This window comes from Galeopterus variegatus, unplaced genomic scaffold (assembly GCF_000696425.1).
Source record: "Galeopterus variegatus unplaced genomic scaffold, G_variegatus-3.0.2 Scaffold98, whole genome shotgun sequence".
Classification (NCBI taxonomy): domain Eukaryota; kingdom Metazoa; phylum Chordata; class Mammalia; order Dermoptera; family Cynocephalidae; genus Galeopterus; species Galeopterus variegatus.
This window is the reverse complement of record NW_007726209.1, coordinates 703,248-730,784: the sequence shown is the minus strand read 5'-3', so window position 1 is coordinate 730,784 and position 27,537 is coordinate 703,248. Positions and strand designations below refer to the sequence as shown.

At 36.6% G+C, this 27,537-nt stretch overlaps 1 protein-coding gene across 1 annotated transcript in view; it reads left to right on the top strand.

The window, feature by feature from the left end:
* The window catches only part of ZRANB3 (zinc finger, RAN-binding domain containing 3), a 250,551-nt gene that overhangs the window by 133,137 nt on the left and 89,877 nt on the right, over positions 1–27,537 (top strand). Inside the window, exon 6 of the mRNA XM_008583513.1 lies at positions 1,216–1,301. Within this exon, the coding sequence (XP_008581735.1) occupies positions 1,216–1,301 (86 nt within the window). The remainder of the gene's footprint in view (positions 1–1,215; positions 1,302–27,537) is intronic.

Genomic DNA, 27,537 nt, shown 5'->3' with positions numbered 1-27,537 from the left:
GAAAAAAAAAAAAAAAAAAAAAAAAAAAAAAAAAAAAAAAGGAGTGAAGTATATGCTACAGCATGGATGAACCTTGAAAACACTATGCTAAGGGAAAGAAACCAGACAAAAAAGACTGCGTATTGTATGATTCTATTTATATGAAATGTCCAGAATAGGCAAATTCATGAAGATAGAAAGTAGATTAGTGGTTGCCACAATTGGAAGGGAGGGGAAGGGAAATGACTACTAGTGGATATGGGGATTCTTTTTGGGGTAATAAAAAATATTCCAGAATTAGATAGTGGTGATTACTGCACAACTTTGTAAATATACTAAAAGCCACTGAATTGTGTACTTTAAAAGTGTGAACTTTATGGTATATGAATTATATCTCAATCAAGTTATTACTTTTTAAAAGTATATTAAAATAACAGAAACCACTATGTGTAGTCTATCAGAGTTGTAAAAATGAAAATATTTTATGATACATTGATAGGAGTATAAATTGGGACAGTCTATTTACTGGGCAACATAGTAACTATCAGACCTTAAAAAGCAAATACCTTAAATCCAGCTCTTCCCTTTCTAAAAGTACATCCTACAACCCATCTAATAGAAATGCAGTTGGATAGATAGATAGATGATTGATAGATATAGATGTAGATACATATACCTACACATACATGTTCGTTGTGTATATATATACAAACACAGAGTTATATGAAGTTATCAATTTTTATAACTGCATAAAAGTAAGAAACAGCCTATCTGTCCAATATAAGGAGTCTGTTTAAATATTTCACAGTACATCTAACATAATGGGTTGGTGTTCAGCCCTTCAACAGTTATTATAATACATTGCTTATATAATTTTTAAGACTGTATAAAAATAGATGTATATGTACTTTAAAAGTAGCTAAAACATTTTTTTTAGGACAAATTCTAATTGTGTTAATAGGATGTATAATATGATCCTCTTCATATGAATAAAAGAATATATACGTATGCTTATATAGGCATAGAAAAATGTATAAACATATATTTAGGAAACAGATAACAGTTTCCCTGAAGAATAGGATGGCAGGGATGGGGGTGGAGTCGAAGGAAGGGCCTTGAAGAAGAAGAACTAGATTTTCTTTTTACTTTTTACCGTGTCATTAACTGGCTTTATCGTTGTATTAATAATTTACTCAAAAGCATTACAACATATTGAGAATACTTGTATTGTTACAGCTTTTCATGCAGATTGAAGCTCTCTTTCCACAAAAATTTGGAACATGGACTGACTATGCCAAAAGATACTGTAATGCACATATCAGGTATGACAAACTATTTCTCATAAGCTTTTATCTTTACATATTTACTGTGAACATTAAGCTTTATTAGTCATTCTTTATTCCAGTGTTTTTCAAACTTGTGGAAGGTATGGAAAAATTTCTTCAAGTAAAAGTGTGTGGGGGTGACCTACATATAAAATAAATAAAAGGAATTGATAATGGTAAAGTTTTTCTTTATTTTTATTTTTTATTTTTTTATTTTTGAAATTATTTTATTCATTTTTATTGACTAGATATCGACAGGCATGTTATTCTACAGTTTTATGTAAGTGCTTCCTCCACCCTTGTCTCCTAGCCAACCACATGCCTTCCCAGGTAACTGATATTGGCAGTTTTTGTGTATTCTTCTGTAAGTACTCTGTGCATGAACAAGCACATGTGATTATATGTGTGTAATATTATTTTATTTCTACATAATAGTAGCATAATACACACATTGTTCTTTAGTTTGCTTTCTTCACCTAATATATATTAGAGAAACTTCCATATCAGTTACTGAAAGAACTTTGCCATTCATTTTAAATGCTGCGTGTATTCCACTGTGTGGAATTTATTTATGTAGTCTACTCTTAGTGGATCTTTGTTTATAGCAATAGCTGTTGCATTCAATACAATAATGAATATCCTTGCGCATGATAGGAGGTAGTATATTATAGAGATTAAGATCAGGGAAATCTAGAGCTAGACCACCTATTTTTAATTTTCACAACTACTGCTTACCAGATGTTTCATTTTAGAAAAGTAACTTTATCTCCCCATACTTCAGTTTCTTTAGCTCTAAAAACAGAATAATTATGGCCGCCTCAGAGAATTATGAGACTTATATTACCTAATATAAAGGGCTTAAATAGTGACTGTATATAGTGAGCACTCAGTAATTGTTAGCTATTTTAATATTTCATGTTATAACCATGGGAGTAAATTTAAGATAAATTTATATAAGTGAAATTGCAGGTTCAAAGGGGATGTACATTTTTATACTATTACATTTTTTCAAGTAATGCTCATCAGAAATTATACCAATTTATATTTTCACTACCCATGTGTAAGATTGTCTCTTTTCCTACACCTTGTCAACATGGTGAAATATAAATTATTTTCTCGCCAGTCTGATCTGTTAATAATTTTAATACACATTCGTCTCAATATGTTATTAAATGCAATTGAGTATTTTTTCATATGTATACAAATCATACTTTTTGTCTGATGATTTTCTATTTATGCTCTTTGCCCTTTTGTATACTAAATATTGGCTTTTTAAAAGTGATACCTTGAAAATCTTTATATGTTATAGAAATCATCTCTTTATATGTAATACGAGTGTCATGTTTTTTTCCCAATGTGCATGTTTTTGTTTTTTGTTTTTTCCTTTCTACAGTTCCTTCAAGTAACCCCAGGTAGTCATGGTGTTCTGATGCTTTCTGATGGGCCCCAAAGTATAGAAATAGGAAGAATCCTTCCCAGCTGTTTGTATGAAACCAATCTAACAATGTTACCAAAATCAGATGAGATAGCTCAAAAAAAGAAAAAAAGAGACTATTTCTGCTTATGAGTATAAATGCAAAAATCCTCAAAATTAGTAGACAAGTAGAATCCATAAATTAAAAGACCTAATTACATATTGACTATATGCAAATGGCATTCATATCAGGAATGAAAACATATAGTTTAATATTAAAAAATGCATTAATAGAATTAGCCGTGTTATCATCGACAAGGACAATCTTCATTTTGTCATCTTCATTTATGCTGGGAAGTCATCAGATAAAATTCAGCGTTCACCCTTGATTGCGATTTTTAATAAATTTAGGGTATATGTTTGTGTGTTTATATATGTACACACACATATACACATATGTATTTATGTATGTCTTTCAAATCCCAAAACCAGCTACATATGAAACACTAAAATCAAAGCAAGGATGTTCACTGTTACCACAGGTTGCCTTTATTCTGAAGATACTAATTAGTTCAATTGCTCAAAAGAAAAATAGGTAAAATTGGAAAGAAATTGGCAAAATTATCATTATTTGCAGCTAATGTTATTTATTTGGAAGATCCAAGATAATAGGATAAAATAGTGTTCAAAACAAAAGAGAATTCATTAAGGCATCCTAGCACAAAGTTACTGTTAAGAAGTCAGCTGTCTTTCTCTACACAAATAATAAATAGTTCTAAAATATAATAAAGAAAAGCTCCTGCTTATAATAACAAAATATAACAAGAATTATACCACTGAAGAATAAGCTTAAAAAGAAATCTGCAAGATCTATAAGTGGAAAACTCAAAAATAGTACAAAAGGACATGAAAAAAGACAAAAGAATTTTATTTTAAATGTGCTCTTATGGGCTGGCCCGGCGGCGCACTCAGTAGAGTGTGGCGCTTGGGAGCGTGGTGGCGCTCCCGCCGAGGGTTTGGATCCCATATAGAGACCGGTCCGCTCACTGGTTGAGCGCGGTGCGGGCGCGACACCGAGGGTTGCGTGCGATCCCGTTTTCGGTCGCGTGCGATCCCGTTTTCGGTCGCGGTACGGGCGCGACACTGAGGGTTGCGATTCTGTTACCGGTCAAGAAAAAAGACAAAAAGGAAAAAAAATGTGCTCTTATTTGACGAGAGGACTTGGTATTACAAAGATTCAACTTTTGCTTGAATTTATCTGTTTATGTTATATCTCCAGTAAAAGTTAGAGGATTTTTCTCTTAGATACAGAAAATTGATTGTAAATGTTATTTGAAAAAATAAACAAGCAAAAAAGTTATTAAAAAATAGTGTAATTAAGGTAAGGGAAAGGGATTCTCCCCCTTCTTCTTGCACCAAAATAAATTCCAGATGAATCAAATATTTCAGCATTATTAAATAAAATTATAAATAAAACATACAGGAATTCTTTTATAACATCGGTATAGGAAAGTCATAACAATTGACACATTTGACTGCATAAGAATTTAAAAGGTATCTCCCTTTTATACAGTGCCACATCTAAAGTAAAAGGCAAATTTCTAACTAAGGAAAAATTATTTTTGTGTTGCGAATTAAAGAGAAGGCTAATTTCAATAACTGAGAAAAATATGCAAAAAATATAAAACAGTTGACGGAAAAGGAAATAAAATAGTTTTTAACTACGTAAATCTCACTCAGAAGAGAAATTCAAATTCTAACTACATGACACCATTTTTTCGCTTATAATTGCAAAAATTGGAACATTTGATAAAATACTATATCAATGAGCATTTGAAAAAACAGGAACTCACATACATTGTTCGAGGGAATATAATGGATATACTATATACTGAAGGAATTTTGTTGTATCTACCAAAATTTTAAAAGCTCATACACTTGACTCTCCAATTAAAGTTCAAGAAGTTCATCCTGTACTTGTTTATGTATGCTACTGTGTATCATTGTTCATGTATGTTCTTATATATGTATTATCTGCACATGATAGAGTTTGGATGTGTTGTCCCCTCAAAGCTCATGTCAAAATTTGATCCCCATCTTAGTAATGTTGGGAGCGGTTTGGGTTATGAGGGTGGATCCCTCATGAATAGATTAACACCCTGGGGAGGAAGGCAGTGAGTGAGTTCTTTCTCTATTAGTTCCCTCAAGAGTTGGTTGTTTAAGGGAGCCTGGCACCTCCCCTCTCTCTTTCTTGTTTCCTCTTGCCATGTGATCTGCTTATACTTGCGGGTTAGTCTGCCGTTTTCTGACATGAGTAGAAGCAGCCTGTGGTCCACACCAGATGCAGCTGTCCCAGAATTATAATCAAATAAACCTCTGTTCTTTATAAATTACTGTCTTAGGTATTCTGCTATAGCAACACAAAATGGACTAATACAACACATATATGTATTATATACACAAAAACATATAGGAGGTATACATACACACATATGCACATATGAGTAATTAAAGTTACATGGTTAGTAAATAATAAATGACAACAACCAAGTCAGGGAACTTGTTATGTAAATTATGGTACAACCATACAAAGGAATACTGTACAGTCTTTGAAAAGACTGATGCAACTCTACATGTATTGATAGCAAAGAATTTCCAAGATATATTGTTGAAAGAAAAAGAAATTGCAGAAAACTGTATTTTGTTATCTTTTGCATTTTTTTTAAATGTTTATATACACACACATGCACACACACAGATTTTCTCTGGATATCCCAGAATTGTCAACGTGGTAGATGCTGACAGCCTCTGACCCAACTGATAGCCTCTGAGACTTCTTTGTAGAAGCCATACAGGGCCCTGTGGAGTCCACTTTGCATGCTGTTAGTTTAGCTATCCAGCGTTAGCATGAGTATCCAGCTGGCTGGAGACTTATAATGAGACCGCTTTTCAGTGGCACGTGATCAGTGTGTTCAGGAACATGGCCTGCATTGTGTTCTCCATTGAAGTAAATTACTAGCCAGAACAGCATGAGTATCCAGCTGGCTGGAGACTTATAATGAGACCGCTTTTCAGTGGCACGTGATCAATGTGTTCAGGAACATGGCCTGCATTGTGTTCTCCATTGAAGTAAATTACTAGCCAGAAGCTCCTTGAGGACACTTGTCTTTTCTAGTGTTATATTCCCAGTGTCTAGCATAGCACTTGGCACATGATATTCAATGTTTATTGCATCATCAAATACTAGATCTTTTTTTTTCCTTCCTAAATAACTTCTTAACATGGATAATATCATTCATCTGCTAAATTCACAGATGGTGTCAAGCTAATGGAGTTACTCAGACATAACTTTAAACTGCTCTTGAAAACTGATGTAGTGTTAAAAAAAAAAAAAACTAAGCAGCTCAATCATCTTGGAGAAGGATTTCTTACAATGTAGATATGAAGGTCTCTGAATACACAGGGTTGGACTAAGTGATTTGGATAATCTTTCCCAGCTCAAAGTCTCATTTTCTTCATATTGACTCTAAATCATGAACAAAACAGGGATTCCTCTTACAACGAATGAACTAAGAGGAGTTCTTATATCGCTGACACTGTAACACTTATTTTACTACTATGTAAAAGAAAAAAATGGAAAAACTACTGTCATTTGGCCAATTTCTATTTAGAATTTTAAATTGATGTAGTTTTGTGACTTGGGGTGAGATGGCTATACATTGATGCAGAATATTAAGTTAGTTTTTCTGGTGAATGAAGGGCTTAATTAATACACTAAAATCAGTTTGATTAAACTATAAATCCACTTAGAAGCTGGTTTGACCAAAGTCTCTTTTAATCTTTAAAAGTGACTTTTAGCAATGCATGGAAATGAAAATTACAGTGATGCTTTGCTACAATGCCACAAATTAATATTACTTTCTTTCATCCAGAAATCAACAGTAGCATCTGTCGTGAGCACTGTTATTTGCCTACCCTCTGTCTTCCTTCCAAGCAGAATCCTGATTTGGTTTAGGTATAAATACATATCTGTAGGACTCAGGGAAGTTGACTGTATTCTATTTCACTGGTAGATTCTGGTCAGTCTAAGCCAGTTAGCACATGGCATTCTTTAGACAACTGTTATTGGTCTACAGTTGGTCATGTCCCAAACATACTGAAGGGAAGGGCTTTATTTCAAGGATGAAGGAAAAGAGGCTTGCTCTTAAGCTGATTAGGAACAAGGAAGAATGTCCTATTTTTTTGTAGTAGCTGTCTTTTAACCATGTGGGATATCAGGCTTAGATGAGGCCAGCTCTTTGATGGCATAGTGGATTGGTGCAAGGAACCTGGGACTCAACCAATCCAGGACTCTGAATTTACTGTTATGTGTTGTAATGCATTTCTTTTTTATTAAGCCATCTTGATTCAGTTTCAGCTCCTTGTAGCCAAAATTGTGGTTCCTGATACATCATACCTAAATATTCATTTTGTTCCTATTATAAGTCTGTTTTGCATGATGCTAGGTATTGTTGGGAAGCCCTTAATCATAATTCTTACAGAATATGAATGCCAAAAGTTTGCCAACGTAAAGCAAACATATTTACTGTATTCACCTTTTGGGGACTGGAAAAACCTAAGTGGTCAATAAACATTTCTTTTTCTGTTTTCTGAGTGGAATTCATCATATGACAACAGAAATGTATACCTGTCCCTTTCTTACTTAGTGATGCAAAGATTGTCTCAAAGAAAGGTTTATCTTTTTGAAATGTTTTATTATTGTGGCGATTGTGTTCTATTTTCCGTTTTCTAGAAAAAGCCATTTCAACATTAATATCATGCTGCTGAAAAGCCATTTTTTTCCAGGATCCGTTTGAAAAGTTTTGTGTTATTCCTTTACTTCTTTACTTTGAAAGTACTATAGTTCTTTAGACTCTGATTTAGATCAGGGTACTTCCTGGCATTTTAAGTTAGTCTGTGGAATGCTATATTTTTTCCATAATGTTTTTATTCTGTGAAGGTGTCATTTTCACACTATAATTTTGCAGAATGCAAATTATAGTTAGTTATTCAGTTCTAGACCCATATTTTATATTTGAAATGTCATGACTGTATTTAAAATAAAGTTAAGTGAAGCTTCAGCAAAAATGTAACTTTGCCTTTATAAAGATTATTAGATATCTAAATATTGGCAAACAATTGTAGTATTATACTAACGTGAATGTGGTTTGTAGATGAGAAGTCAGGGTATAGGTAAACACCTACCTGTTTTGATTTGAGAAGCACAGAGAAAGTATTGCCAGAACATCTCCTATCCAAAATGCCTTACATCATTCACTTTACTGCGTTCTATTTACAAGAAGCTATAAATACAAATATGATTCAGAGAAGGCAGCACATTCAGTTGTCAGCCATTAGCACATTGAATCATCAATTGTTGTAGACTTTAGAGATCCCCCAGTCCCTCTCTGTCATTTTATAAGCACCCAGTAAGGTTAAATGGCTTGTCCTGTATCTGACTTTCTCTTACATACTTTTCACTTTTCTTAGCAGTAAGAAAGACTTAGGGAATGGCAACTTTAATGAATATTCCTTTACATAGAAAAACAGGACACACAGATAACCCAGCCAAGCATTCTGTTATCAGCAGCTACCTTCAAAAAGTATACTGTGGGAAGACATATTTGGCCTCTCTAAAGTTATGCTTTAAGGTTAAGAATATTTCAGGATATCTTAATAGTAATTTATCAAATTTTCTAAACTTTCTTTGCCATTGATACTTTATATGAGTTCCACCTCTTGGGTGAATTAGTTGTCTAAATTTTTATGAGAGGGAAAATGCTGAGTGGTTAATACACATTAAAGGCATTTATAGCCACTCCTAAACTGTTAATTAATAAGTGATTTTCAGCTTCAAGAAATGTATCTTATGGAATTGCACTGTACTTTGTCCTCAGCACTGTTCTTTTAATGTTCTCACCCATGGCTACATAGAGGTCATATGTATTCTACTTGCAAATAGCTCAAATCTGAGAGAAATAGTTAACATGCTGGATGGCAGAGATAAGTTTGAAAAATAATTAGATAAAAATTAATAGGATAAATTCTGCACTCATGCATATTAGAGAGTCAGCTTTGTGTGGAATGGGCGTGAGAAACCCCACGTATTATCAGTAGCTCAGTTCAAAAAGACTTCTGGTTTTGAATGACCCTAAGCTAAATTGAAGTAAGGATGGGTCTACTCCACTCATCGATTAGACTACATCTGGAGTATAATTTAATTTTAAATTAATACATTCACTCCAAAAATATTTAGGGTGGCTATTACATATATTCCATGCCATGTACTAGCCATTGGGGATGCATTAAGGAACAAGACCCACATGGTCCCAGCTCTCACTGAGTTTTCAAGTCAAACGCTAACCAGACAAGTGTGATGAGTATCGTAAAAGGGAATTAGAGGAAGCTATGGCAGAGTGAACTAATCAAGTCATAGAGGCTAGAAGAGGCATCCTGTAAGTGATGTTTATTTCTATTCCAGGAAGAGGGAATTTTATGTGCTAAGGTGCAGAACATGAGAGACTGCTATGCCTTTGAGTAACTAAAACAAGTCCAATTCAGTTGAATATTCTAGAGCTAAAGGAAGAGGTCTCAAGACAATGATGGAATTATGTAAGGGTCATATTATAGAGTCTTGTTCTTCATTATAATGGCAGTAAGAAGGCGTTCTTGGTTGTTTTGTTTTTTAGTTATCTGTACTGTGGGTTTTTTTATTGCAGTATTTGTAAAATTTACCATTTAATCATTTTTTAAATTTAATTTTTTTTAATTGAAAGAAAATTGATTATACATATTTGTGGGGTACAGAATTGAATTCAATACCTGTATACCATGTATGATGATCAAATCAGGATGTTTACCATATTCATCATTACAAAACATCATTTGTGCTGAGGATATTCGATCTCTTCTAGTCATTTGATAACATGAAGTAAATTAATGTTAACTATAAATGCCTAGCTCAGCATCAATAGAATTTATTTTTCCTAACTAGCTGTTTTGTGTCTATTAACCAATTTATCACTATCCGCCCTACTGCTCTCCCTTTCCCACCTCTAGTAACCACAGTTCTGTTCTCTACTTCTGAAAGTTCAACATATTATGATTGTAGTTTCTTTCTTACTCTTTCTTTCTTCTCTTTGCTTCTCTCTTCTCTTCTCTTCTCTTTTCTTTCTTTGCTCCCACTTATGAGTGATGACATGCTGTATTTCTCTTTCTGTGCCTGTCTTATTTCACTAAACTTAATTTTTTCCAAATTCATTCAAGTTGCTGTAAATGGTGGAGTTAATTCTTTTTTATGGCTGAGTAGTATTCCATTGTATATGTATACCACATTTTCCTTATGCAGTCATCCATCCATGGATATTTAGATTGCATCCAACTCTTGGCTATTATAAATAGAGCTGGGATAAACATGGGGCTACAGGTATCCCTTTCACATGATGATTTCCATTCATTTGGGTATATACCCAGTAGTGGAATTGCTGGATCATATGGTAGTTCTATCTGTAGTTGTTTGAGAAACCTCCATACTGTTTTCCATAATGGCTGTACTGATTAATGGTCTCACCAACAGTGTATAAGAGTTCCCCTTTCTCCTCATCCTCACCAGCATTTGTTATTCTCTGTCTTTTTGATAATAGCCAGTCTGACTGGGGTGAGATAATACCTCAGTGTGGTTTTGATGTGTATTTTCCTAATGATTAGTGATGATGAGCATTTTTTAATGTACCAGTTGGCCATTCATATGTCTTCTTTTGAAAAATGTCTATTCAGCTCCTTTGCCTATTTTTTAATCAGATTATTTGTTTTTTCACTACTAAGTTGCTTGAGTTCCTTGCATATTCTGGATATTAATTTCTTGTTGGATGCATAGTTTACAAATATATTCTCCTATTCTATAGATTGTCTTTTGACTCTGTTGATTGTTTCCTTTGCTGTGCAGAAACTTTTTAGTTTCATGTAATCCCATTTGTTTATTTTTTCTTTTGTGATCTTATTTATATAGTTTTTGCCCAATTCTACATTCTGAAGTATATCCCCTGTGTTTTCTTCTAGTAGTTTTACGTTTTTGAGTCTTATAATTTAACTCTTTAACTCACTTTGAGCTGATTTTGGTATATGGCAAGAGGTATGGGTCTAGTTTTATTCTTCTACACATGGATATCCAGTTTTCCCAGCACCATTTGTTGAAGAGGCTGTCCTTATCCCATTTATGTTCTTTGCACCTTTGTCAAAGATCAGTTGGGTGTAAGTAGGTTTTCTTGATTTCTGGGTTCTCTATTCTATTCCTTGGTCCATGTGTCTGTTTTTGTGCCAGTACCATGCAGTTTTGATTATTGTAGCTTTCTGGTATAATTTGAACTCAGGTAGTGCAATGCCTCTGGCTATTTTTTTCTTTTCTTTTTTTTTTTTTGTATTGTTTTGCCTATTTGGGGTCTTTTTTTATTCCCTATGAATGTTAGGATTGTTTTTTCTATTTCTGTGAAGAATGTCATTGGTATTTTAATGGGGATTAAATTGAGTCTGTAGATTGCTTTGGGTAATGTGGACATTTTCACGACATTAATTCTTCCAATCCATAAATATGGACTGTGTTTCCATGTTTTTGTGTCCTCTTTAACAATTCTTTTCATCAGTGTTTTGTAGTTCTCATTATACAGATCTTTCACTTGTTTGTTTAAATTTAGTTGCAGGCTTTTATTTTTTGGTAGCTATTGTAAATGGGCTTACTTTCTTCATTTGTTTTACTGTTTGTTGTTGGTGTATAAAAACGCTACTGATTTTTGTATATTGATTTTGAATCCTGCACCTTTACTGAATTAGTTTATGAGCTTTAGGAGTGTTTTGGTGGAGTCTTTAGGTTTTTCTATATGTAGGATTATGTCATTTGCAAACAGGAACAGTTAGACTTTATCTTCTCCAATTTAGATGCCCTTTCTTTCTTTCTCTTGCCTGATTGCTCTGGATAGTACTTCCAATATTATGTTAAATAGGCGTAGTGAGTGTGGGCATTCTTGTCTTGTTCTTTTTCCTAAAGGAAAAGCTTTCAGGTTTTCCCCATTCATGAACAGTGTTGGTGGTGGGTTTGTCATATATGGCTTTTATTGTGTTGAGATACTTTCCTTTTTTACCTAATTTGTTCAGAGTATTTATCATGAAGGGATGTTGAATTTTGTCAAATGCTTTTTCTGCTTCTATTGAGGTGATCATGTGGTTTTTGTCCTAGATTTTGTTGATGTGGTGTATCACATTTATTGATTTGCATGTGTTGAACCATCCTTGTATCCCTAAGATAATCCCACTCAGTCATGGTTTACAGTCTTTTGATGTGCTGTTGAATGAGATTTGCTAATATTTTGTTGAGAATTTTTGCACTTATCTTCATCAAGGATATTGGCCTGTTGTTCTCATTTTTTGTTGTGTCCTTGTCTGATTTTGCTCTCAGAGAGATGCTGGCCTCATAGAATGAATTTGGGAGAATGGCCACTGTTCCAGTTTTTTGGAATAGTTTGAAGAGAACTGGTATTAATTCCTCTTTAAAGGTTTGGTAGAATTCAGCAGTGAAGCCATCAGTCTTGGGCTTTCCATTATTGGAAGGCTGCTGATTACAACTTCAATATTGTGGCTTGATATTGGTCTGTTCACATTTTCTATTTTTTCTTGTTTCAGTCTTGGTAATTTGTATGTGTCCAAAAATTTATCCACTTCCTCCAGATTTTCACTAATCTCTAATGATTATTCATCTTTAATGATTATCAGTAACACAAATTCAAAGAATCATTAGAGATTATTATGAATGATTATCTAATGATTCCTTGTATTTGCATGGTATTGATTGTAATGTCTCCTTTTTCATTTCAGATTTTCATTATTTAGGTCTTCTTTTTTTTAGTTAGTCTAGCTAATGGTTTGTTCATTTTGTTTATCTTCTCAAAAAACAACTTTTTGTTTCATTGGTATTTTGTGTCATTTTTTCTAGTCTTTATTTCATTTACTTCTGCTCTGATCTTAATTATTTCTTTCTGTCTGCTAATTTGGGGATTGGATTGTTTTCGTTTTTTCTAGTTCTTTGAGGTGTAATGCAATTTCGTTTATTTGAAGTCATTCTGTGCTTTTGATGAAAGCATTTATTCCAATAAACCTCTTTCTTAGTGCTGCTTTTGCAGTATCCCACTGTTTTTGGTATGATATGCTTTTATTTTTATTTGTTTCAAGAATTTTTTTTATTTCCTGTTTAATTTCTTCTTTGACCCATAGGTCTTTCAGGAGCATGTTATTTAATTTCCATGTATTTGTAAAGTTTCCAAAGTTTCATTTGTTTTTATTTCTAGTTTTATTCCATTGTGGTCTGAAAAGATACTTGAAAAGATTTCAGTTTTTAAAAATTTGTTTAGACTTGATTTGTGACCTAACATGTGGTGTATCCTGGAGAATGTTCCATGTACTGATGAGAAAAATGTGTGTTCTGTACTTATTGGATAAAATGTTTTGTAGATGACTGTCAAGTCCAGTTGACACATCCTGTGTTTCTCTGCTGATTTGTTGGCTAGATGATTTGTCCAATGTTGGGAGAGGAGTGTTGAGGTCCCCAACTATTATTGTTTTGGAGTTTGTCTCTCTCTTTAGGTCTAGTAATATTTGCTTTATATATCTGGGTGTTCCGATGTTGGGTACATATATATTTGCGATTATTATATCTTCCTACTGGATAGATCCATTTATCACTATATAATGACCTACTTTTTTTGCTTTTTATAGTTTTTGGTTTAAAGTCTGTTTTTCTGATATATGAATAGCTACTTATGTTAGTCCATTTCTGTTTCTTATAACAGAAATACCTGAAACTGGGTTATTTGTAAAGAAATGATATTTGTTGCTTACAGTTTTGGAAGCCAGGAAGTCCAAAGTCCAGTGAACACATCTGATGAGGGCCTCATTGTTCTTGGGTGGTGATCCTTCACAGCAACACAGTGTGTCAAATGACATGAATGGCAGAGCAGAGAGAGAGAGCTTCTCATGCACTCTCCTTTTAAAGTCAGCAGAACCACACCCATGGCCAACATTAAACCATAAATGGATGAATCTACTCACCAGGACACAGTCCTCACAATCTAATCATCTCTTCAAGGCTCCACCTTCAATTATCATACTGTGGTTTCTCATCTTCAACAATTACAGTGGGGGATTAAGCTTCAATGAGTTTGGGGGACATTCAACCCAGAACACTAATCCTGCTCATTTTTGCTTTCCATTTACATGGTTTATCTTTTCCCATCACTTCACTGTTAGCCTGTGTGAGTCTTTACAGGTGAAGTGAATTTCTTGTAGGCAGCATATAGTTGGGTCTAGTTTTTAATCCAGTCAGACACTCTACATCTTTTCAGTGGAGAATTCAATCCATTTACATTTAGGTTTATTAATGAAAGTTATTGTCTTACTCCTGGCATTTTATTGATTTTTATATGGTTGTTTATGTATCTTTTGTTTCTTTCTTTACCTTTTACTGTTTGTCTTCTGTGTTTGTTGCTTTTTTGCAATGATAAGATGTAGTTTCTTTTTTTTTCAATTTTGTTAACTTTTTTTAACATTCTATGATGTTGTAGAGCAGTTGGGAGGGAGAGGGAGAGGGGAAAGGGGAAGGAAATGGATGGAAGAAGGAGGAAGGAGTGGTGGGAGGCCTGTGGCACCCCCTACATTCCCACAAGGGAGACGGGTGGGCTTCCAGCGGTTGCTTGGTTATTACTGGGTTAGGTGCAGATGTCAAGGGGATGTGGCAATAGTCATCAGCCCACCACCACCCCAGCACAGGAACCCAAGGGCCCTTCTTGCTGAGTCTTGCTGGTCATCATTGGGCTGGTTGAGAGGAGGGGAGGGGCTGTAGTTGAGACCTTTGACCCTCTGCCACCCCAGCTCAGGTGAGCCTGGGGCTTTTCTTGCGGTGGCTCAGTGGTCATCACTGGGATGGTTGCACATGTTGGAGGTGTGTGGCTGAGGCCTGAGGCCTTCATCTTCGGGACTGGATGCAGGGTAGGGGTGCATGGCTTAGGCCCCTGGCCCTCCTCCCTTCCTGGCTCGGCAGCCCAGGGGACTTCTGATCCTTCTAGGTGTTATAGGTGTTCTTTGGTGAAATGAAACTTCTACTTGTTATCAAACTTTGTCTCTTATTGTTGGTACTTTTTTTTTTTTTTTTCCAGTTCTGTGTTGGATTATTTGCTGTTCCCACAACTTAAACTCTGCACTGGAACTAATTTGTAGTCCTTTGCTTACTTGTAAAATGGGGGAACTTCCTGTGGGGACCAGTACTTGAGCTCTGTGGTTGGGGCTAAATTGCTGCTTTGCTGCTGATTCCTTAGGGAAGGCTTTTTGTGCAGTTCAGGTTTTATTAGTTGACTTTATAGGTTCTTCCAGATCTGGTGACATCTGATGTACCTGGATTGTATAGAAACACTGGTCTGGGCCTGAGTCTTTTTATCAAACTGCACCCCTTGTGATTCTATATTCCTGACCAGTCTGCTCTAAGTGGTCCTGCACTGATTGGGGGCCATATCAGCTGTTTGCTGTCCCCCCAGTACTCCCCTAGTGGGCCCGTCTCCCCCACTGCCTGTGCTCCAAAGTCTTCCTATGGGAGGGCCATGCTCTGGTCCCTTGTGATGACTCACCAGCCTCTGAGCGGCTCATTTTTTGTAGTCATTGTGGTCCCTCAGACCTATGTGGGTCCATGGGAACCCTGTTGGTGGTACTACTGGCCTGGGGGCCACCAAGGCCCTCTTCTCCCCTGCTGCCTCCAAGCAACGTCATTCAAAAGGCACAGCTGTAGCTTTTTGCCAGCTCCTGCTCCATGACCTCAGCAGCTCCAGCCTTAAAGCAGCTGCAGCACAAAATGGTTGGAGCGGTTTTTTCTTTCTCTCATCATGGCTTTTCCTGCTTTCATGTACTCGTAAGTCTTTCTTCCTCCTCCCCTGAGCTCTCACGGCCCTGGCTTGGCTGTCATTGCTTTTTAATAGTTGTAAATTGGTTGATTTGTGGGAGAGTGTGACTCTGGGGACCGACTCTCCCACCATCTTCACTGGAAGCCTCAGATGTAGTTTCTCTCTCTTCCTCACTTGTATATCTGCTCTACCAGTGGGTTTTATTCTTTCTTGCATATTCATGATGATGATTATCGATTTTTGAATTGCAGGTGTAGGACTCCCTTAAGGACTTCTTGCATGGCTGGTTGTGTGGTGGTGACCTTTCACAGTTTTTGTTTGTCTGGGAAGTACACTATTTCTCCTTCATTTCTGAAGGATAGTTTTGCTGGGTATAGTATTCTTGACTAGTAGTTTTTTTTCTTTTAGTGCTTTGACTATATCATCCCATTCTTTCTTAGCATGTAAGCTTTCTATTGAGAAATCTGCTGTTAGTCTGATGGGAACTCCTTTATAGGTGACTTGATGCTTTTCTCTTGCTGTTTATAGGATTCTCTCTTTATCTTTGACTTTTGAGAGTTTAACTAAAATGTGTCTCATGGAGAACCTTTTTGGATTGAATTCATTTGGGGATCTTTGAACCTTTTGGATCAGTAAGTCTGTATCTCCCCTAATACCTGGGAAGATTTCCACTAATATTTTGGTGAATAGGTTTTCAATGCCTTTTCCTTTTTCCTCCCCTTCCAGAATACCTGTGAGTCAGAAGTTGATGTGCTTAAGGTGGTCTTATAGCTCTTATAGGTTTTCTTCAATTTCTTGAATTCTTTTTTCTTCTTTTTTTTTCCACCTGGGTTATTTTAAAAGCCTTCCTTTGAGATCAGAAATTAATTCTTCCACTAACTCTAGCCTGCTACTTAAGCTCTCAGTGTTTTGGTTGTTGTTCTTGTTTGTTATTGTTTTTTAATTTCATTGAATGAATCTTCTACTTCTAAGAGTTCTGCTATATTCTTTTAAAAAGTATCTATCTCTTTGTTAAATTCCTCCTTTATAACCTGGATTGTTTTTCTCATTTTGTTGTGTCATCTATCTGAATTTTCTTATATATCATTCAGTTTCCTTAAGAATGTTGCTTGGAATTCCTTTTTAGTCATTTCAGAGGTTTCCTGCTGTTTGGGGTCTGGTACTAGAAAATTCTTTTATTTCTTTAGGGTGTCATATTTTCTTGTTTTTTCATATTTCTTGTATCCCTATGTTGATGTCTGGTTGAGCAGTTGCTTCGTCTGATACTCTGGAGTAGCTTTTGAGAGGAGAGACTCCTCTGTAGATGTGTTTTATATTGACCATTGGATGGGGTATTTTAGTTTTGGTTCTGGGTAGATACAGTAGTGTATTCTCTGTGTGGTAACTTCAACTTATTCAACATTGGAGTTGGCTGTGAGTGCCTCTGTGGCCTAGGCACTGGGGCACTCATAGTTCCTTGCTGAAGTGAATGACCTTGAGTTGGGTTGTCGAGTTCATGGGTGATATCTTGAGGTCTTGGGAGAAGTGCCTTGGTGACCTGTCACTCCTTAGCTGGTGTGGGTAATGCTGCTCAGACTCTGGCACCCCAGCTAGTGTCTTGTGACCTTGATAGGTTCACTGAGGTGTTTGGAAGCTCATCAGCTTAAATGGACAAACGTAGCAAGGTTTCTGGAGGTCAAGATGAAGACTCTAGGCTTTGAAAGAAATATGAAGTGCTCTGCAGCCACTTAGCTAGAATGGGTGACTAAGTGGTGTTACTGGGGCTCTGGCCAGAACCCTGTACTCCTATGGGAAGCATTGGGATACTTTGTATAGACTCTAGGCTTTGAAAGAAATATGAAGTGCTCTGCAGCCACTTAGCTAGAATGGGTGACTCAGTGGTGTTACTGGGGCTCTGGCCAGAACCCTGTACTCCTATGGGAAGCATTGGGATACTTTGTATCTTCACTGTTGAAGTGGGTGACACTGACTGAGATCACTGGATTCATGTACTGGACCTGTGCCCTCAAGAGGGGCACTAGGTTGCTCTGCAGCACCACTGTTGAAGTGAGCCACTCTGGGTGAGATGTTAGCAGTTTTGGGTGGGACCCTTCACCCTCAAGAAGGATGCTGGGTCCCTGTATATCTGTTTAACTTGAGTGGCCACTGTGGGCATGGCCACTGTGGTTGTGGGCAGGCCCCTGTGATTCTATGAGAGGTGCTGGGACACTCTGGAGCTCCTCAGCTAGGGTGGACTGCTCAGCAAGGTTGCTGCAGCTGTGGGTGGGCTGTTGTGGCCCCAAGAGAGATGCTGGATCCCTCAGAAGCCCCCCTGATAGGGTAGGCGGCTCTGGGCAGGCTCACTGGTGCTTCAGGCATGGGTCTATGCCTGAGAGTGTCATATGAGTCCGCTACTACCTCCTCATGGCTGTAAGAACTGGAAGAGGTGTTATATGAAAGGAGAGAAGGTTAGCTCTCCCTTTGACAAGGATGGAAGAGGCCCTCGGGCCTGACAACACGTATATGTTTAAGGCATTGCCACCTACTTTGTGTCATCTAACCATCATTTTTCACTGAACTTTTAGGAAGAGAGAAAAGAACTATGGTAGAGGTGAAAAGGGGGAGGGGAGGAGGGGCTAATGAGGTATTGGTAATGGACACAAAGTTTGATTGTGTATCTTAATGATGAATAAGCTAACTATCCTGATCTAACCACCACACATTGTACACAATTATTGAAAATTAATCATTGTTCCCCACATGTATATATAATAAATTATCTTTTTTTTTTTTTCCTTTTTGTCTCTTTTTTACTGACCGGCAACGGGATCGCAACCCTCGGTGTTGCGCCCGCACCACGCTCAGCCAGTGAGCGGGAACTGGTCTCCACATGGGATCTGAACCCTCCACGGGAGCGCCGCCGCGCTCCCAAGCGGCGCACTCTCCAGTGCACCACCGGGCCGGCCCATAAATTATCTTTTAAAAAAAGACTTGGATTAGTTTTAATGATATTGTCTAAAATAAAAATAAAATTTATGAATATACATTTAAAAAAAAAAATTGGAATGGGGTTTCACCAAAAAGGCAGTTTGCCACCAGTGGCTAGATGCCCTGACTAGGTGGCTTTCTGGCTCTGTAAAGTGTGTGTACCAAACTCCTCTATCCCTAGGGTGGCACCCTAGCTGCATTGGACTGCCTGTTCCCAGGGTGCAGGACACTGCATGGACTTAGGTGTAGGCAGCCTGGCACAAGGATGTGACCTCAGGGGTGTGGAACTACTGCTGAGGCTGAAGCAAAATGTCTTCAGATGTTGAGATTGATCCCAAATTTGCCATCCCTGCAGAAGTCTGGGATCCGGGGCATGGGGGTGGTTCTATGTGTCCCTTCTTGGGTCAGTGCAGTTGGGTGTGCACCCATCGGTTCCCAACATTGGGCATGAGGTCAGAAAGCTAGTTCCTGAAGGAGGCTCATGGGTTCTCCACCACCTCCTCACAAATGTCAGAGTCTGGATTGCTGGCAGTGGGTAAAGGCCCCTATCAGGAGACTTTCTGTTAGGAGAGTGCATGCTTTGACCCCCTCTGTTCTGAGGGTGGCACCCTCGCTGTACTGGACTGCCTGTTCCCAGAGTGCACAGCATTGCATGGGCATGGGTGTAGGCAACCTGGTGCGATGATGTGGCCTCAGGTGTGGAGCCATTGCCAAGGCTTAAAGCAAAGTGCTGTCAGGTGTTGGGACTAATCCCAAACTGCGATCCCTGGGACCAGGGGATGGGGATTTAGTGGGGGTGGCTCCATGTGTGTCCTTACCCATGTCAATGCAGTTGCATGGGCTCTGAATATTTCACAGCACTGGGCACATGGCCACAGGGGCAGTGCAAATTCCATTGTGGGTTGGGCCACTGGCTCACTGGGCCGTGCTCACTCATGTCTTTGCTGCAGGCAGAAACTCTTAGGACCTTGCTTTTCCTGGCTGGGGGATGCAGTGTTGGTGGACAGGAATTTTCTTCCTTTCTCTATTTAGCTATCCTGAGTTTCTGTACTCACCAGTGTCTCCACTGTGCCTTTAATATGTTCCATCTCTCTCCCTTCGCCTTTTTCATCCAAGTTTTGTTTGGTGTGCGATGTATTCTCTGTCTTTGTGGGAGAGATAAGTGATATATTTTTCCAGCTGGCCATCTTGCTCCACACCTCCATTTAGTCATTTTTGAGTGTACATTTCAGTGACATTAAGCACATTCCCATTGTTGTACAACCATCACCACTTTCCATCGCCAGAACTTTTCCATCATCTCAAGCTTAAACTCTGTATCCATTAAACAGTACTCCCATTCCCATTCCTCTCTCCCCTCAACCCCTGCAGTGTGAGGTTTTAAAGCATGAAAAAGATGTATATGATTAGATTTACACATTGTGTTTATTATTCTTTAGGACAGTATTTTCACATGGTTCAAAATTCCAACCTATAGAAGAGTACGTACATTGAAAAATCACTTTCACTGAAGTCCCCCTCCCTATAGGCAACTATATGTAGGGTTTTTTTGTTTGTTTTTGATCGGTAAGGGGATCGCAACCCTCGGCATGGTGTTATCCGCACCACGCTCAGCCAGTGAGTGCACTGGCCACCCCTATGTAGGATCCGAATCCGCGGCCTCAGCACTGCCAGTGCCGCACTCTCACTAGTGAGCCATGGGGCAGCCCCAACTATGTGTAGTTTGAAGTATCTTTCTCCTGAAACTGTGTGCATAGTCAAGCAAATTCCAAATTTTTACAAAGATGATAGTATATTATAAACAATCATTGTTTTGTACTTTCCTCTTTGTCCTTTTTTTTTGGTAATATGTAACTTCCTCCTTTTTTATGGTGCTTGGTATAGTTTTGAGAATATACTGTAATTTCTTGGGTGGCAGGAAGTTGAAGGAGTTTGCATCTCACAACTTAAATTTTCTCTGTGATACAGGCATGACAACTGTGTTCAAGAGAAATGGACAAGTAAAGGGTTAAAAGTGGGATGAAAGTTGACATGGTTTGAAATTTTGCCATATGGGAATGAGATAACAAGATTTAGTGTGGTTATGATTGTTAGCATCTCTGAGTAGCCATCCGAGATAGCAGCTCTAGACTTGTAGGTGTGATTTCCCCAGCAACACTCAACAGCCTAGGTACAGACCTGAAAAAGGCTTATAGTTGGATCCATTCAAGATTGAATTTTTTCACCAGCTGATAACAAATGGACTGCAGGAGAAAGAAATTTAGGCCATATTAATAAGAACAAAACTAATGTATGAATTCTGAAGTCAAAAAGGGTCAGGAAGGATGTGAAGACAGGAAGAATATCATGAATATGGAGAAAGTAGAGCAGCCAGTTGACTGAAATGTATTGATGAGATAGTAAAGATATAGTGGGTATAAATCAACAAGCACCCTAGAAGAATGGGGTAAGTAGAGAGTGGAATGTTTGAATTTACGAGATAGAGCTGTTTTTCAGGACCCAGTATAGCCATGGGAGCTGAATGGTTGTAGTAGATTTTAGAAGGTCATTGGAGACAGGAGTGCAATGAACTAAGAGGGAACTAAAAGTCATATTTTAAGAAACATTTTAACAAATGAAAACATATCTGGGTAACAGTGACCAGAGTAATGAGGGAAATCTCATATTCAGCTCTATAAATGCCTAATATTATTGATTGCCTACTATATTTAGGACATTATTTCAGAGCTGTTAGTGATAAAAGATGAGTAAGACATAGTGCTTGATCTTATGAAACCTATAGGGATTTGAAAAAGATAAGACCTTCAGGGAATAAGACTTTAAATATTTAAAGAATTGTCATGTTTTAAAGGAATTAGACTTTTGTCTTTGTGGCCTCAGAGGACAAAATTAGTTATCAAGGAGTGGAACTTAATAGGGAGGTAGATTTTGGCTTACTATGAGTAAGAACTTTGAAAATATATATACTTATATATGTAGCACTATACCAACAAAAATGGAAAGGAAAAATACCATAATTTTATTGTACTAACAAGTAAATTATTTTCATTTTTTCTTTATTTCTACCCTTTTCCCACATATCTAATAATATTTACATAGTTTTAATCTAGCTTACATGTAATGCTACCATCTGCTGTTTACTTAGCAATGCCTTGTCCTATGCTTTAATTTTTTTTTTTTTCCCTTTTTGTCTTTTTTCGTGACCGGTAATGGGATCACAACCCTCGGTGTTGCGCCCGCACCGCGCTCAACCAGTGAGCGGACCGGTCTCTATATGGGATCCGAACCCTCGGCGGGAGTGCCACCGCGCTCCCAAGCGCCACACTCTACCGAGTGCGCCACCAGGCCAGCCCTAACATTGTTTTTATAAATTGTTTTATTTACTTTATTTTTACTTATTTAAAGATAGTTTACTGCTTTTTGAAAAGTGATCCATACTTATTTTTAAAAACCACACATAGAGAAAACATTTAAAAAATAAGTAGTGGCTGGCTGGTTAGCTCAGTTGGCTAGAGCATGGTGTTATAACACCAAGGTCAAGGGTCGGGATCCCCATATTGGCCAGCTGCCAAAAATATAAATAACTAATAAGTAAAAGTCAACTGAAATCTCTCTGTCCAGAGAATGCTAATACTAATGAGTTTTGGTGACTTTCCCTCTAGACAGCTTCTCTGATTAAGTACATAAGGATGGATAGATAGAGCAATTTTATATAAATAGGGCCATATTGTACATACTCTTCTGTAATATGCTTTTTTCATTTAATACTATTTTTAGGTCTTCTTTCTATATCAATAACTAAAATATATAATTCTTACTGGCTACATATTCATTTCATGTATAAAAACAAGAATTTAAACACCTTTTGCCACCTGTTTTCTTCTATTCTCTTTCCAATATTTGAATTATTTGGTAATTCAGTGTCCGTGTGTATATTATTGACTAATAAATAAGTGGGCTAAATAAGTTAATATTGTTCTCAAATAATTGTTCCTTTCTTGGTCAGCTTTTTGTTTACCTTGTAATTATTTCTTTTTTCCATCTGTTTGGTTTTCTATGTAGCCATCGGTATTTTTTTACTAAAAGACTCCAACAGTTCTGTCAACTTCCAACAGGTCTTACCAGCACATAAAATAACCTCTTTTTTTTTTTTTCTTTTTCCTGGAGTTCTCCCTCCCACCACCTTCTGTTATGCTTTAATCTAGACTGGTTTTTCTTTAGGCATGGTGCAAGCTGTCATCCTGAATTTTTTTGTGCCATTCTGCTCTTTTAGATCCCCAAATTCCTGGATTCCAAGACTTTTGTTTCTTAGTTTATTCCCTGATACTTAAAATATTTTATTATGAAAAAAATTAATATCTATAAAAATAGATGCAATAGTATAATGAACCAACCCCCTATGTGCTCACCTAACTTCAACAGTTGTCAACTCATTGCCAATCTTGTTTGCCAATATTTCCATCTGCCTCCCCTACCCACTATTATTTTGAAGCAAATTCTAGACATGGTATTTTATTTATAAAATATTTCAATATATATTTCCAAAGAGTAAAGACGGATTCTTCTTAAAAACAATTAATTATAATGCTATTATCATACCTTAAAAATTTTTAATTAACAGTAATCCCTTAATATCATAAAAAATCCAGTAAATGTTCAAGTTTCCAGTTGTCTTGTGGATATCTTAATTTTACAGTTTTGTGGGTTTGGTTTTTTTTTTTTTTACATTTTTCCCCCGTAGTTTGTTTGAATCAGTACCGAAATAAGATTCGTACATTGCAAATAATAGATGTCTCTTAAGTCTTTTAATCTCTAGGTTTCTCTTCTATTTCCGTGGTTTATTTATTTGTTTTTAATTTGTTGAAGAAACTAAATTGGTTCTGTAACCTAGATTTTGCTGTATAACATGTTCCTTTATCGTCTATATTTCTATATTGGTATTTAGATCCAGAGGCTTCAATTTTGGAGGCAGTTCTACTTGGTAGTGATGTGTTCTTTCATTAGGAGACCAATTATATCTAACACTTCTCTGTTCATGATGTTAGCAACTGTCGATGTTAACACTTTCTAATTTGATAGTTAACATACCTCTATAAAGGAAAATTTCCCCTCATCTACTATTTGGACACTCCATGGTTCAGTTTGTTTAGAAAGGCAGAATAACTTTTTTTTTTTTTTTTTTTTAAAGATGACCGGTAAGGGGATCTTAACCATTGACTTGGTGTTGTCAGCACCATGCTCAGCAGTGAGCTAACCGGCCATCCCTATATGGGATCCAAACCCGTGGCCTTGGTGTTATCAGCACCACACTCTCCCGAGCGAGCCAAAGGCCAGCCCATAACTTTTTTTTTTTTTTTAATTTAACGGTTTTCAAAATAAGTTGTTTTGCTAGGAACCTCAAGTCTCCCAATGAGACTTTTTTTTTTTTAAATCAGCAAGTTTAAGTCCTTCAACTTTGTTCTTTTTCAAGATCCTTTTGGCTATTCAGAGGTCCTTGCATTTTTATATAAATTTTAGTATCACCTTGTCAATTTCTGCAAAGAGGTCAGCTATAATTTTGATAAGGATTGCATTGAATCTTTCAATCATCTTGAGACATCTTAATAATGTTAAGTACTCCAATCCGTGAACAAGGATGTCTTTCTACTTATTTAATTTCTCTAATATCTTTTTACAGTGTCGTGTGGTTTTCATTGTACAAGTACTTACATTTTTTTTCATTGATGCTATTTATGAAGTTGAAGTTTCTTTCAAATCCTAGTCTGTTGAGTATTTGTGGATTTTTAACTCATGTTTTTCAATTCATTTCATTTATTAACCTAATTGGTCAAATTGTCCCACCTTTGACAAATGGAACCATCTTCAATATTGTCCTTTGACACAACCATAGTGTTTGATTGCTTCCTTGATCTGTGACATAAGATGTTCTAGGATCATCTAGTATATTTTCTGCCTTAGTTCCTTTTATATTTTTTAGTTTTCTTGACACATATCCCTCAGTAGCTTACTAAGAAAAGTACATAGAAAGTAAATTTTTTGAATCCTTGTATGTCTGCTTATAGATAATCTCTCACTTGATTGATAAATTGGCTAGATATAGATTTTTGTGTTCGAAATCATTTTTCCTCAGTTTTGAAGGTTTTGCTCCTTTGTTGCTAATAATCAAGGCTGCTATTAAGAATCACAATGATAAGGGCTGGCTGGTTAGCTCAGATGGTTAGAGGGTGGTGTTACAACACTAAGGTCAAGGGTTCAGATCCCTCTACCAAAAAAAAAAAGGAATCACAATGACTGATTTTGGATCCTTTGCATGCTTCATGTATAATTGATTTTTTTCCCCTGCTCTGGAATCTTGTAGGATTGTCTTTTATCTGTTATTCTTTTTTACATTGTTTTGTAAGAATGTGCCTGGGTTTAGGTCCTTTTTATTCCTTCAATGGACACTATTCCTTTTAGTCTCAGAACTTGAATGCTTCTGTCTAGGAATCATTTGTATTTAACTTTTTCCTCTCGTTTCCTTTAATCTTTCTTTCTGGAAATCCTATTATTTATGTATTGGTCTTTTAACTTTCTCATTTTTATTTTTGTTTTACTTTTTGGAGATTTCCTCCTTTATCATCCAGTTCTTCTGTTGAATTTTTGTTTCAACTAAAGAAAGTAGCTAAAATACTGTAAATTATTAACAGCCCTTTCTTACTCTTTATTCCTTTTGCATAGCCTCCTGTTCTGGGATGCAATATCTTCCCTTATTCTGAAGATAAAACTATAGGTTATTGTTGCTATTGTGCGTGCTATTTTGTTTTGTTTTTGTTTTAAACTTTGTTCCCTGCAATATGTATTTACTGTGATTTTTCTTCTGTTTTGGTCTCTTGTTCATATTGGAGACTTTCTTCAGTGTCTGTTCATATTTAAGACCGCAACTGTAAAAGGGTAATTAAAAGAGCTTGTTGACTATAAATAGGTGAGTTTTTCATTGGAGAATCTCCAAATGTCATTATGTGGAGGTTGTCTTTCTGAGATTTTTTAATTTTTTTTTTTTTCTTAAAAGATGACCGGTAAGGGGATCTTAACCCTTGACTTGGTGTTGTCAGTACCACACTCAGCCAGTGAGCGAACCGGCCATCCCTATAGGATCCGAACCCGGGGCCTTGGTGTTATCAGCACCACACTCTCCTGAGTGAGCCACGGGCTGGCCCAAGACTTTTTAATTTTTTGAAAGGGAGAATAATCCTCTGTTCTCCTGCTGTGAATGTGTAGAACATGACTGTCATCTTTTTGGTGTGGACAAGGGAAGGGGGATAATGTTCTGGATGTTCAATATGTAGACTTTATCTCAATCCTCCTGATTTCCATATGGTACCTCTCCCCTACCTTCTACTGTCCTTGGTTTCCCTAGGATTGGACTCTCTGGTTCAGTTTCTCTATAGAATAAAACTGTGTTCTCCTAGAGAGGAATAGTTACATGCTAGTCCAGGATTAGGAATAAAATATTAACAGTTAGCCATTCCTTATACAGACTTTCAACCAATTCCCCTGTTTTTATCTACTATGCCATACTCGCTTCCACCTTCAAAGGTGCCTAAAGCTTTAAATTTTTGATACATTCTAAGGTTTTTCAGAGACCCCGCTTCAGGTCCTTGGAATTCAGCTTTCTCAGTTTTGTTAGCTTCTTCATTATTTTTCTGCTTCTAGAAATATGTTCACATTTTCTGCCATTGTTTCCCTTTTACTCTCTGTGTCCTGGTGAGTTTATACTTTTGTATTCCTTTGTACCCATTTTGATTGAGGGTACAATCAAAACATACCAGAACATACCCTCTACTTACTTGCCCTTTTCCAAAAGCTGGTCAAAATCCTTATTTTTTCTCTCATTCTCTTTGTTCTTATTATTTAACAGCTTTTAAGTTCCTTTCCTTTTTTGTTAGAAGGGTTTTCACAGAAATAAGTGATAAATATGATTAATTTGCCATGTTTAACCATATGTCCCTTTCCAAAGTCTAGTTGTTGTTCTAGTGATTGCTTGCTTAAGACTTGCTATTCTCGCAAACTATGGGATATATTCATTAGTGAGTTCATTAATTTATTCATTAATTCATAAATTATTATGTCAGGCATCCCCTTGTCATTAAGTAGCTTACACTCGGGAGGTTCCCAATTCTAATTCAGGTTGTATATGTGCTGTCAATCTACATTATAACTTTGAGTTATTTCATGAAATATTTTTATAGATCCAGATAGATTTTTAACTTGCCCCCAAATTCATCTAAATAGCTAGAAAAATATTCCTGCATTTATAATGTTTTTCTCTCGTTCTGGGACCATTTTGTCTTGGTGAGTAGTTTGCCTCAGTTTATGTAGTTCTTTTTTATTCTAACCATAATAATTTTGATAATTTCAATACATCTTAAGATTTGCTCTGCCAAAAAGCATAAAGCATTATGTCAATCTTTGTGAATCTCTTATGCACTTTTTTTTTTCCTTTCTTAATTTTATTTTGTCGATATACAATAAGGTTGATTATTGTGGCCCATTACCGAAACCCCCCTCCCTCCTCCCTCTCTCCCCTCCCACCCAACAATGTCCTTTCTGTTTGCTTGTCGTATCAACTTCAAGGAATTGTAGTTGTTAAGTCTTCTTCCCCCCTCCCACTGGTTTTTTTTTTGTGTGTGTGTGTGTGTAAATTTATTTATTTTTAGCTCCCACCAATAAGTGAGAACATGTGGTATTTCTCTTTCTGTGCCTGACTTGTTTCACTTAATATAATTCTCTCAAGGTCCATACATGTTGTTGCAAATGGCAGTATTTCATTCGTTTTTATAGCTGAGTAGTATTCCATGGAATGTCTAGAAGAGAATAAGAGGCAGACGCCAGATCTTTTGTG